The sequence below is a fragment of the Staurois parvus genome, unplaced genomic scaffold (genome assembly GCF_062004578.1).
Source record: "Staurois parvus isolate SC_StPar_1 unplaced genomic scaffold, SC_StPar_1.0 ptg000098l, whole genome shotgun sequence".
NCBI lineage: Eukaryota > Metazoa > Chordata > Amphibia > Anura > Ranidae > Staurois > Staurois parvus.
Genome location: NW_028317894.1, coordinates 6,928,512 through 6,941,339, shown reverse-complemented (window position 1 = coordinate 6,941,339; position 12,828 = coordinate 6,928,512). Strand labels below are relative to the sequence as shown.

General features: G+C 40.5%; 1 protein-coding gene across 1 annotated transcript in view; it reads right to left on the bottom strand.

The window, feature by feature from the left end:
* GEN1 (GEN1 structure-specific endonuclease) overlaps positions 1-12,828 on the bottom strand; it is a 75,585-nt gene that overhangs the window by 34,055 nt on the left and 28,702 nt on the right. The window contains exons 3-4 of the mRNA XM_089671097.1: positions 11,981-12,167; positions 8,587-8,763 (exon numbers count right to left, since the gene is read on the bottom strand). Of these exons, the coding sequence (XP_089527223.1) occupies positions 8,587-8,763; positions 11,981-12,167 (364 nt within the window). The remainder of the gene's footprint in view (positions 1-8,586; positions 8,764-11,980; positions 12,168-12,828) is intronic.

Below are 12,828 nucleotides of genomic sequence, written 5' to 3'. Positions count from 1 at the left end.
CTGTGTCCGGAGGGCACAGCGGGCACCGGATCACGGTGTTGCGCGCTCCCGGGGAGCGCGCACAAGCAGGGTGCGGGGAGGCCATTTATAAACGGCCACCCGACCCTGCAGTGCCACCATCCAGCCGTTTATATATAACGGCCTGTCGGGAAGTGGGTAATAGAAGGGGAGGTGCATCCAAAACCAATACACTACTAAAGAAAAACCCCACAAAAGGATATAGCACCTGGTAAGGTTCATCACTGTTCTAACTTTTCTCCATTTGTGGATAATGGCTCTCACCGTGGTCACCTGGAGTCCCAAAGCCTTAGAAATGGCTCTACAACCTTTTTTGGACTTATACATGTCAATTACTTTGTTTCTCATCTGTTCCTAAATTTCTTTAGACCACGGCATGATATGTTGCTTTTTGATATCTTTTAGCGTGCTTCACTTTGTTAGCTTCTATTTAAGGGATTTCTTGATTCAACAGGTCTGGCAGCAATCAGGCCTGGGTAATGCAAGTGAAATGTAACTCAGCTTTCCAAAAAATGTGATTAATCACAGTTAATTCATGATTTATTAAAGGAAGGGGGGGGGGGGCAATTATTTTTTCACATAGTGTCAGGCAGGTTAGGACAGCTTTTTTTTCCCTGTTAATACATGAAACATCATTTAAAAACTACATTTTGTATTTACTTGGGCTATCTTTGTGTAATATTAAAGTTTGTTTGATTATCTGAATAATTTAAGTGTGACAAATATGCAAAAAAAAAAAAAATCAGGCAGATACTTTCACAGCACTGAATGTGTGTGCTTGTATGATATATGTGTATAGTATGCAAGATAGGGACTTTAAATTGTAAGCTCCTTTATGGGCGAGGACTTCTGTGCATGTACAAAATGTAAAGCGCTGTGTAAATTTATTTTTTTTTTTTGGTCCGATGAACACCAGAAACAATTGTATGCAAATTAGCTATTTTAGCACTTCACTTACCCACTGAGCATTTAAAAGTTAAAAGCCCTATTCCAGCTTTCTGGATATCACTGAAGTGCCTATAGACAGGAAGCGGCTGTGTGAGATCAGTAGCAGTGAGATGCAACAAAAAATTAAATTATGAAAACAAGTCTTTTATTTATAAAATGGCAATTATATACGGTACATAGTGTCTATATATTCACTTAGTGTTTATGCAAAGGAGCTAAATATTCCATTACAGTTTACATGCACTTTAACCACTTGCCTACCGGGCACTTATACCCCCTTCCTTACAGGCCAATTTTCAGCTTTCAGCGCTGTCGCACTTTGAATGACAATGCAACATTGTACCCATATGAAACCTTTATCATTTTTTTCTCACAAAAAGAGCTTTCTTTTGGTGGTATTTAATTGCCGCTGGGGGTTTTATTTTTTGCGCTATAAACAAAAAAAAAGCAAAAATAAAAAAAAAAGTTTCTTAGTTTCTATTATAAAATATTGCAAACAGGTAATTTTTCTCCTTTACTGATGTGCGTTGATGAGGCTGCACTGATAGGCAGCACTGATAGGCGACACTAATGAGGTGGCACTGATAGTCAGCACTGATAGGTGGCACTGACTGGCGGCACTGCTGGGCTGCACTGATGGGCACAGGTGGGTGGCACCACTGGGCACAGGTGGGCGGAACTGGTGGGTGGCACTGCTGGGCACCGATCATCAGAGCACTGATCATCAGTGCCCTGATGATCGGTGCCAATCCCTGCTCTGACAACTGCCGGTTCTCGGCAGTACTTTCCCCACATTCTGACAGCGTGAGTAAAGTGCAGCCAAGAACCAGCAATTGCATTTCCCTGTGATCAGCGTGTCATTAGACATGACTGATCACGTGGTAAAAAGCCGCTGTGATTGGCCTTTTACCACATCACGTGATCAGCTGTGTCCGTAGGACACAGCGATCACGGAGATCGCCAGGGGCACGCCCCGGGGGGCGCTCAGGAGAGCGTGTTCTGGGAGGACGCCCTCCCAGAACTGGCAGACCGCAGTGTAGCCGTCATTTGGCTATCTGCGGTCAGCAACTGGTTAAAGGGTAACTCCACTTTTGTTGAGAAAAACAATCCACTCTAGGTGATCTATGTACACTGAAATGATTTAACAAACTTTGTTGCAGATTCCTACCTCTTTCTGCTCTGAAGGAAGAGCTCTTTGTAGATCACATCCTATGCAGGACTGGTTCTGAGTGGGAGTGACCAATTTGTTACAGCAGCTGATGCAATTTCAGGATTCTGTTTAAAAAGTTGCAGGGTTGGCATCCCTTTAGAAGTGATTAACCCCCAGGGAGTATCTCACCAAAAATTAAATTTTTGTTGCAGAGGATGCCTAAAACCTGACTTGTGACTCCACCTCTGGGTTGCTATATTGCAATAAATTTATAGTAAAACTACAGCAGCTGCAGATTGATAAGGAAAGGTAATTTTTAATAACAGATTGCAATACGGCTTGTGCAGCAATTTTTTTTAATTTGCTATATTTTATATAGCAAAGTGGAGATACCATTTAAAGTACCCATAGACTTTCAAGAACTAAGCCATGCAATTGCCCTAGGTACCAGAATCAGAAGGCGCAGTCAGTAAAAACAAGGCAAGGAGAAGCATGGGATTGGCAGACAATGGGACTGAAGGATTTTACCTGCACTGCTCATTAAAACTAAGGGGCAGGTATTCTAGATGGTTAAGTGCAGTCCCATTGACTTAAATGATCACTTGTATCCAATAATACATGGGCAGATAATGCATCAGTTCTCATATTTAGGGAAAACATAACCCTTTAGCTAGTTCTTGCAGAATCCAATGTTACTGAATGGGTCTGTGTTCTAGAAATAAGATTGCATATTACACTGGCACAGAAGACAAGAAAAAGGACATGGTGCAATATTAATAAAACATAAGATATACTTCAGATCTGTACAAAGCAGCACTGCCATCTACAGAGCCATAAGTGTAATGTTGTTCTGTGGTTTATGATGTCTTCCTGCTCATTAGCTGCTCCACATTTCTTCACATTTATATTTTCATTTTTAAAAGTCTAAACAATCCTAGATTTAAAAATACTGCAACAACCCAGGGAGACTTTTGGATCAGGGGGTTCTCTCTTCTTGTTAAAGTTGATTTAGTTTAGACATTTATGACACAAATCACAGCCAGGACGTTATCTGCATGGAGTTTGCTTTTACTCCCTGTGCTTGTGAAGATTTCCTCCCATATGCCATATACATGCATGGTATGTATGTGTGATAGGGATCTTAGATTGTAAGCTCCTTCAGGACAGGGATTGATGAGAATGTACAGTATATGTAAAGCTCTGCATAATTTGTCAGCGCTACAAAAATACCTGCAACACATTAATAAAATATATCAAAGATTGGAGTATTTTGTAGTCATTTAACCTCTTCCCAACTGCATAATGCATATATGCAGTGGCAGGAGAAAAGGACTTTAATGCCCAGTCGCCACACATACAGTTGCATTTGTCCAGGGCAGTCTGAGGTTGTGTGCTGAGAGCGCACTCATTGGGTGCTCCCTGCACAATGACCTAGGGACAGGATCCCAATCATGTGACCACTAAAGGGGCTACCAGAAGCCATCAGAGGGAAGAAAAAAAAAAAAAAAAAAAAAAGTTAGATAACGATCAAACGAAAATCAAAGAAAATTTGAAAAATGAATACTCATTACACATTGGACAAAAATTAAAAACAAAATAAAAATTGGGGTGGATTGCCCCAAAAGTGTAACAGTATCTAAACATAAAACATTAGAAAATACAGTGAAGCTAGCTTCTATCATACCACACTGCTGCTGTAAAGAGTACAGCGCCATCTAGTGTATTTATATGAGATCTTCAGTTTATACCAAAACCTTTATGTAGTTTCTGAAGAGCTGGACATTGCATACAGTGCACAACTGTGGAGAGCTGGAAAAGCCATATATAAAGAGCCTGTTAATATTTTGGCCTCTTTAGAATCTTATTGGTCTGGTAAAATGCAAAATTAGCTCATCTTCTAATAAAGATACCCAGAAGGCCTTATTCACATTGTGTTTTGGTGCATTTCTACAGCAGGTAAATACATGGACTGAGAAAATAATTGTTTTGAACAAGGCCTGTTCATGCCAGTCCTTTGCAATGGGACATGCCTGTTGGACTTTCCCTTTCACTGCAGTCCATTTAATAATACACGTTTCCTGAATGAGACATTTCTTCAAATGCCTAAAGGAGACCTAATATACTGTCTTGGTCTTCTTTGCTGTAGAACTGGGAGCCAGTGGGAGTTGTGCTGTGTCTGTGCCCACCCCATGCCCAGCTGCATTACCATGACTTAGTCGTGGACAAATTGCACCTAGACCTAGGAGCCAGCATAACGTATATGACTATATAGTAGCCAGGGTAGATAAAAATCGATGATTTAATTAAAATTAAAAAAAAAAAAAAAACCCTGATTTTTTAAAAATTTTAATGGGATTTTTTTTTTTATTTTTAGCAAATTTATTTTAATAAAATGCTTTTGGAGAAAAAAATCTATCTAAAGATAGTTTTATATTTAAGATGCATTAATAATTTAGTTTATTCAGCATGAAATCCTAGATTTCATGAAATCTCCTAGATTGTAAGCTCGAAAGAGCAGGGCCCTCGAACCCCTCGTGTATTGTATTGTTACTGTCTTGTCTCATGTTCTGTCCCCCTTGCTACTGTACAGCGCTGAGCATACCCTTTGGCGCTATATAAATACTGTATAATAATAATAATGAAATGGAGCTTAGTTATGTAGCATGAGGCTGTATATTCTGCATTATTTACATTTTTGATAATCTCATTCAATGAAACCAAGCTCTGCAAGCTTACATGATAACATGCACTGCATTGATGCATTCACACAATGTCACAGTAACCATGTGAGAAACATGAAATAAAAGAATTTGAGTAGCTCTCCAGCTATGTGTGATTAACCTATTAACCTAAAATCAGTTCTGATCAGGGGCGCAGATAAGGGGGAGGACAAGGGGGGTCTGAACCCCCAGAGGAGAATTGCCAACCATCCCTGCAGCCCTCGAGCCACTTGCCTGCAAGTGGAAATAAGGTGGGGGCGGCGAGCAGTGCTGGGACTAGGGGTGTGTGGGAGGGGCGACGGTGACAAGCAGCGATTTCCTGTATGGCTTTCAATAAAGCAGCTGGAAGCCACAGGAGGGAGAGGAGGAGAATCTACTTCCAGCTGCTTCATTGAAAGCCATACAGGAGATCACCGCTTGTTACCGCCCCCAACGCTGCACAGAACAGAACTGACGGGTCAGTTTCCTTTCTGCCTCCCCCCTCCGACAGTCGCTGTGTTCTCACTGCTCAGCCCCTCCCTCCATCCTCTGCACCAATAGGAGACGAGGGGAGAGAGGCTGGATCTGCTCTGCCTCCCCCTGTGCCCGCTCATACTCCAGTCCGTGCACCTTTAGAGGATGTGTGGGCAGGAAACTGAACACAGCAGCCGACAGCTCTGATGCATCTGATTGAGTCATGGTAAGTCCAACCTTCCTTCCCCTTCCACCCCCTCACCCTCCTTCCCTTCCTTCCATCCACCCCTCTCACCCTCCTTCCCTTCCACCCACCTTTCCCTCCTTCCACCCCTTCCTTTCACCCACCCCTTTCTCCCTTCCACCCACACCTCCCTTTCTTCGTTCCTTCCTTCCACACACCCCTCCCTTCCTTCGACTCACCCCTGCCCCCCCCCCCAAAAGAAGAAAAAAAAATTATCTACAGCCCTGGTTCTGATATCACTGATATTACTAACCTGACAGCTTATTATTCTAAAAAGGAAACCTTCAGTTGGTTTGCAAATATTAAAGATCCTAACTACCAGCAAAAATGAGTAGGATTCCTTACATTTAAAAAGAGTACCTGTCATTTTAGATCCATCATTAGTGCCTGTTAGCGGGCATCCACTCACCTGCTGCCGCCGCATCCCTCGCCTTGTTGTGTCACTGCCGCATCACCAGACGTCCCATTAAAGTGAATGGGACTGTCGGTGACTTAACAGCGGGTCAGAGGAGGAGCTGCTGCAGGACAGAAATGACAGTTGCTCTTTAAAAATGATTTAAATTGAGCCTTTTCACTAGTGATTTAAATCAACTTTATTTAATTCAAATCCACCCTGATAGTAGCTGAAAGACAGTTAAAGCCTCATTCACAAATGCATATAGGGACCAACGAGCATTTGCTGCGAAAGACTCAGCAGGATTTCTGAGTCTTTCGCAGAAGGACTCTGCAAAGAGCTGCTTGCAGTAAATCCCCTACAAAGCAAGGAGAGGCTGATAGTGTCTGAAGCCATTCCCATGTAATATGTAATGTGTAGCTAATGTGTGTGCATGAAATGCTAGGTCCACCCTTCTCACATGCCAGCCTGACTTAGCTCACTCTGACTCACACAATGCCAACTGTCAATACAGTCACATTAGCTGCAGTGTTCTCACGCAGTACTAGCTTTTCCTAACAATAGCCTTGGCATTTCAGTGCCTGCCATGTCATTGACAACAGCTCCCAATGACCCAGTGGCCAGAGAAAGTTTTTTAGTAGCCATGGTGATTGGCATCCATGAATCATCCAGCCCTGTCATAATCCATACTAGGCACTCCATTAAGTGGTGGTATTATGCCATCCAACTGCATAGAGTCAGCATTTAAATGTTTGCAAAAAAAAAAACAAAAACAAAAAATATGTCTGTTACAGCAGGTGGAGACCTTCAGCCTAGGTTCAGACTGGATGTGGTGCGATGCAGTGTGATTTTCATGCTGTTTGGAGCGTGAATTTGCGGTGCGATCTGTGCTTGACAGCTGCGATTGTAATGCAATTTTAATAATCCATGGAGTTTAAAATTGCACTGCACTACACAAGCACAGGACCCTTTTAATTGCACCGCATAGATGTGGAACTACCTTCATAGAGAAAAAAAAAAATGTAATTTTGCTTGACATACAAATTTATACGTTCTGGAACAGATCTGAGCCGCATCACATTCACATCAGCGTGAACCAGGGCTTAAACAGTATGTTTTTATTTAAAAAAAAAAAAAAAAAACAACAACATTGTTTTTCTAAAATGACATTGGGAATATATTTCATGAAGTTATCTTTTAAATTAAAACCTTTTTTTCTGAAGCAAAAAGAAGTGTCAACAAGTGGTACATTCTATTCTCCAATTTAACACCCTCTATGGGAAGCTATTGATCTCTATACTGATTGAAATAGCAGCCTATTCTGAAATGACATAAGACAAGCAATTCATGAAACAGTGATGAGTTATAAGAATTTCAACTGCTTAATGTACCGAGCATTTTCTCACTTTTTAAAATTTAATAAAATTGATTTTTTTATAGCCATTGATATAGCACCTGCACAATCCACAATGCTTCACCTGTGACATTTAAAGCCAACCATATCTTCAACAAAGAGTGGCCATTAAATTCATGGTGCTGAAAATAGTTTTGTTTTTTTTTTTGTTTATAAACCATGTCCAGTGCAAATACAAAGCCTGTGCTTGAGCTAGACAATTAACAGGGATATTGTTTGCTTTCAAGATTGACATTAAGTTGATATTGGACTATCACTGTTATGGTGGCTGGACTTATGTTTATATTTATGAATTCATTTATTTTTATTATTTATCCTTGCATGTTTTGTGAATAATTAGCGCACTTTTTATTTGTACACTATTTTACCTTTTTTGTTTAGAGGTGCTGCTTATTATTTGATTTATTTTGCATTTTCTGTGGCGCTTCTTATATCAGCTACACAATTAACAGGGATACATTCACTATAAAAAAAAAAAAAGTCAGTCATTTTGGAGCTTGATGTGAACTGCGTATTTGTGTAAAATTGTACTTATCTTTGCATCTTGGATATCAAGATCCAAACTTGCTGACCTTACCACTTCAATGCTACTATACATGTACAATATAGCATACAAGTACTGCTACACACTGTATTCACACTTGGGTGTGAAGTAAATAAGACAGGCTTCAGATCGAAACCCTGTCCATCAGTCATGCCCCCCATGACATGTTTCACCCACATTGGGCTTACCTCTACGATTAAGCCCACTGTGGGTGAAACATGTCAATGGAGTGTGACAAACAGAAAGGGATTTGAGCTGAAGCCTGTCTTTCATTTACTTCACACTGCAGTTGAATACAGTGTGTGGTGGTACCTGTATCTTGGAGCGAGATGTGCTGTCTTTGCCAGCACTTTATTACATCGGCACCAGATGTTGCATCGCCGATCTGATATGCTATTAATCAGGGTAGATAGATATCTAGTTAATCAGGTTAAAAATGACACATGTCCATCTAGTTTAACATAAACAAAAATTAATAAAAAACCTCCATATACAGAACCCTATACCCAGAGCAGGAAGCCAAAAAGCTGCAAAGCATGGCCCAATTTGCACTAACAATGCGCCTTTATTCCCAAGGAGTATTGGCTACCTGTCCTCAAGGTATTTCTCTGATAAGTTATAGCAACATTTGTTAGGGTCATATTGTATGTTTCAGTCATTGTAAACAAACCAATGGAATCATAACCAGACACATTCCATACCTTCACATTCATGGTGAAATTTCTATAAACAGTCTGTGCTCCATAGAGGAATACATCTCCATCATTGGTAATACATCCATCCACGTAGCCCTTGGCATTGAGATAAGCACACATTGCTTCAGCTTCCCCTGCTGCTTGAACCCAAGGGACACCCAGGCAGTCCAACATGCGCAGACACTACAGACAGAAAGACAGACACAGTAAAAAGGCAGGTTGTATACCATAGTGGATCAGTCACTAATATTCTTGAATTAATTTGGCACACGTCAGCACTACCAAATCGCATATCATTGTTCGTAAAGAGCTACCTCTTTTTTGAAGCAAATAAATAAAATGCAGCTGCTGAGCGGTTTAAAAGCAGAGCTTAAGCAAGACAAGAAATAACAAAAATTAATGTCTTTTTTTGTATTTGTCTATGATTCAAAATGTATTTAAAAAGGCAGCTAGTGCAAAAAACTGTAAGGAAGGGAAAGTACTAGGAGCCAGATAGACTGCATGCACATGTGCCAACAGGGAACATGCAGACAGGAGAGAGCAGTGTGAGCACATTTGTAAACTGCTGTTGCTCCTCATATCTGTGGGCAGGGAGGTGACCAGGCTTTATTACCTAATGGGGAACTTCAGTGGGGAAAAAATTGCTAATAGGAATGTTTTCACTGAAAAAAACAGACTTCTGCTTCTTACCTGCCTGCCAGAAAGTGGTTAGATTGTACACTGTGCTGCACGTGTGCAAATCAGTGTACAATCTCAGCATGGCACAGGGATAAATTGCATTATCCTGGGACAACCTACTAAGATTTCTTAAGACACAATAACCAGAAGAAGATTGGGCAAAGATGTTAACAGCAACAATGGAGCTCGTGAAAGTTGCATCACTGAAGGAGATAACGGTTGCAAATTTGACTGACATACAGAGAAGTCTGGTCACCAACCTGGCTGTATAGTTCAGCAAAATGGTATAAATCTCAGGACTGAATAGACAGAAATGCAAATCCTTTGGCAGGTAGAACAGCTGCCACATACAGTATATATTTTGGCTATGCCTTTGTCTGTTTGCCGGGAGTTTAGATTTAAGTGACCTTAATTAAGTCTAGGCAGGCTAGATCACATGGAGGAGAGTTACTAAAACTGGTGCAGTCAGAATCTGATGCAGATGTGCATGGTAGCCTATCAATTTCTAACTTGGCTTGTTCAATTAGGCTTTGACAACAAAACCTGGAAGTGGATTAGTTTCTAAGCAGAGCTGACGCAGATTTTGCACACTCTAGTTCTAGTAAATCTCGCCTCCTGGTCTATTTCTGCTACAAGCTTTGGGGGCATTTAACAACTTCCCGTCTGGCCTATTGCAAAATGACAGCCAAACAGGACTTTCATAGTTTCAGGTGGATGTCATATCTGTGCTTTGGGCATGTTGCTAGCTGTGATTGGTCACAGTGATCACATGGTACAGCCAGGGCCAATCACAGCCCATCTGTACCATGCATTAGCTGTGGCCAATGGAAAAAATTAATTCAGTATATATTGTTGATTAGCTGTGGCCAATCACAGCTAATAACAATACATACTGAATTAATCTATTTCATTCAGTAAAATGCTTACTTATAGCAGTGAAACTCACTGCTGTAAGCAATCATAATGTGTAAAAGGAAAAAAAATCCTGATCACCTTCCAGAGTAGTACAATGTGACTATGGTAAAATTATATTACTATAGTAACAGTGTGTTAAAAAAAATCATTAAAAACGATGAAGAGAAAAAAATTCAGTGTCCCTGATCACCGCCACACCAGTTATATGATGATGACGCTGTACTGCATTGGTGACAGTATGGGGGAAAAAATACAAAACATTTTTTTTTAATTGCTTCATTTTCCAAAAACTTATGACAAAAAATTACAACTTCAAAAGATTCACCATGCCTCTTACGAAAATACCTTGGACTGTCTACTTTTCAAAAAGGGGTCATTTGGGGGGTATTTGTACTGTCCTGACATTTTTGAGCCTCAGGACTGATCGATTTTCAGATATATATCATAGTTTGTGGACTCTATAAAACATTCCTACAGACTAAACAAACATGGATTTGGGTTATTTTCACCAAAAAAATGCAGCAGAATACATTTTGCATTAATTTTATGAAGAACAAACAATTTATTTGCAAAATTATATATTAATTTTAATTTATTTGCAAAATTTTATAAAAGAAACGCAGAAAAACTCGTTTTTCCCCCCAAAATGTTTGGTCATTTGTTGTTTATTTAGCAAAAAAAAAAAACAATGGTGATTAAAACTCAGCTCCTTGCCTTGAAAGGGCTGGGACAGTGATACTAATGGGGGATTTTAACTACCTGGAAATTGACTGGAGTAATGGTACTGCAGGAATGGTTAAAGGGCAAACATTTATAAACCCAATGGTTCATGTGGGTACAGTGTTGCATGACAAAGCAATTGTCATTTAAAGTGTGACGATGAAATATGAAAATTGGCCTGGGCAGGAAGGGGGTGAAAGTGCTCAGTATTGAAGTGGTTAAAAGTCAGAGAATACAAAGTCTCCCTGTGAGGTAGATTGCAAATAAGATAAAAGGATGACTGAGGCACACACAGAAAATGCAGTCCTAACATATAATGAAGGACTGTGGCCACCCTGTGTACATATACTCACCAGCCACTTTATTAGGTACACCTGTTCAATTGCTTGGTAACACAAATTACTAATCAGCCAGCAACTCAAAGCATTTAGGCATCTAGATGTGGTAAGGACTTGCTGAAGTTCAAACCAAGCATCAGAATGGGGAAGAAAGGAGATTTAAGTGATTTGAATGTGGCATGGTTGTTGGTGCCAGACAAGCTGGTCTGAGCATTTAAAAAAACTGCTGATCTACTGGGATTTTCATGCACACCCATCTCTAGGGAAATAGAGACTCATCAGACCTGGCAACGGTTTTCCAATTTTCTACAGTCCAATTTTGGTGAGCCTGTGCTAACTGTAGCCTCTGTTTCCTTATCTTAACTGACAGGAGCGGCACCCGCTGTGGTCTTCTGCTGCTGTAGCCCATCTGCTTCAAAGTTCGATATGTTGTGCGTTCAGTGATGGTATTCTGCATACCCTGGTTCTGACAAGTGGTTATTTGAGTTACTGTTGCCTTTCTATCATCTCAAACCAGTCTGTTCATTCTCCTCGGACCTCAACAAGGCATTTTTTTAATCCACACAACTGCCGCTCGCTGGATATTTTCTCTTTTTCAGACCATTCTCTATAAACCGTAGAGTTGTTGTGTGATTGGCAGATTATCAGTTTGTGTTACCAAGCCATTGAACAGGTGAACCCAATAATGTCAAAGAACTAGCATCGAAATGCCTGTGCTGAATGAAAAATTAAATTTCAAGTTGTTGTACCTCCTTCAGCACAGACTTGAAATAAGAGCGTCCTGGTCTGGATGGAACTGGCTTCTTGGTCGCTCCATATCTCATTGCGTTCCTCTTGTTCATTGTGTTGGCTTTAACCTTTGGGGCTTCCCCTTCTGTCACAAAGACCAGCTTCACTCCCATTAAGTTCAAGGAAGAGAGACGGAAAAATAGATTCCTGTTGAAAAGGAAAAACCAAAAGGGAATGTCTATTTTGTTTCTCAGATCTACTCGGGAATGTATTCAAATCAGTGTAAATAAACCTGGAACATGTAAATTAAAAAAAAAAAAAGTTCAGTCTCTAAACAAAAACATATACATAAAGACAACACAATTTGCTATTTATCTATGCAGTCCCCACTTTCATCTTAGTATTAGTGCACGGTGACTGCACTTTAACACTCCTGTTACCATGTGCGCCTATCAGGTAGCTCAGATGATGCGCTTTCGGAGAGATGGGTAAAAAGGAAAGGTGTGGTGTCTCTCTATGTAAGAAGTGATCTCAAAGCGTGTGTGCGTGTGGACCTAGTTGATGGAGAGTGTGATGAGGCTGAAACATTATGGGTGGAACTGCACATGGGGGTGAGTACTACAAAGGTAATCATTGGAGTTTGTTATAGGCCACCCAGTAAGAATGAGGAGATGGAAACTCAGCTCCTTGCACAGATTGAAAGGGCTGGGACAGTGATACTAATGGGGGATTTTAACTACCCGGAAATTGACAGGAGTAATGGTACTGCAGGAACAGTTAAAGGGCAAACATTTATAAACCATCATTTATTATTACCATTATTATTAAGACAATTTTATGGTACAGTTTACAGAGGCTCCAACTAGAA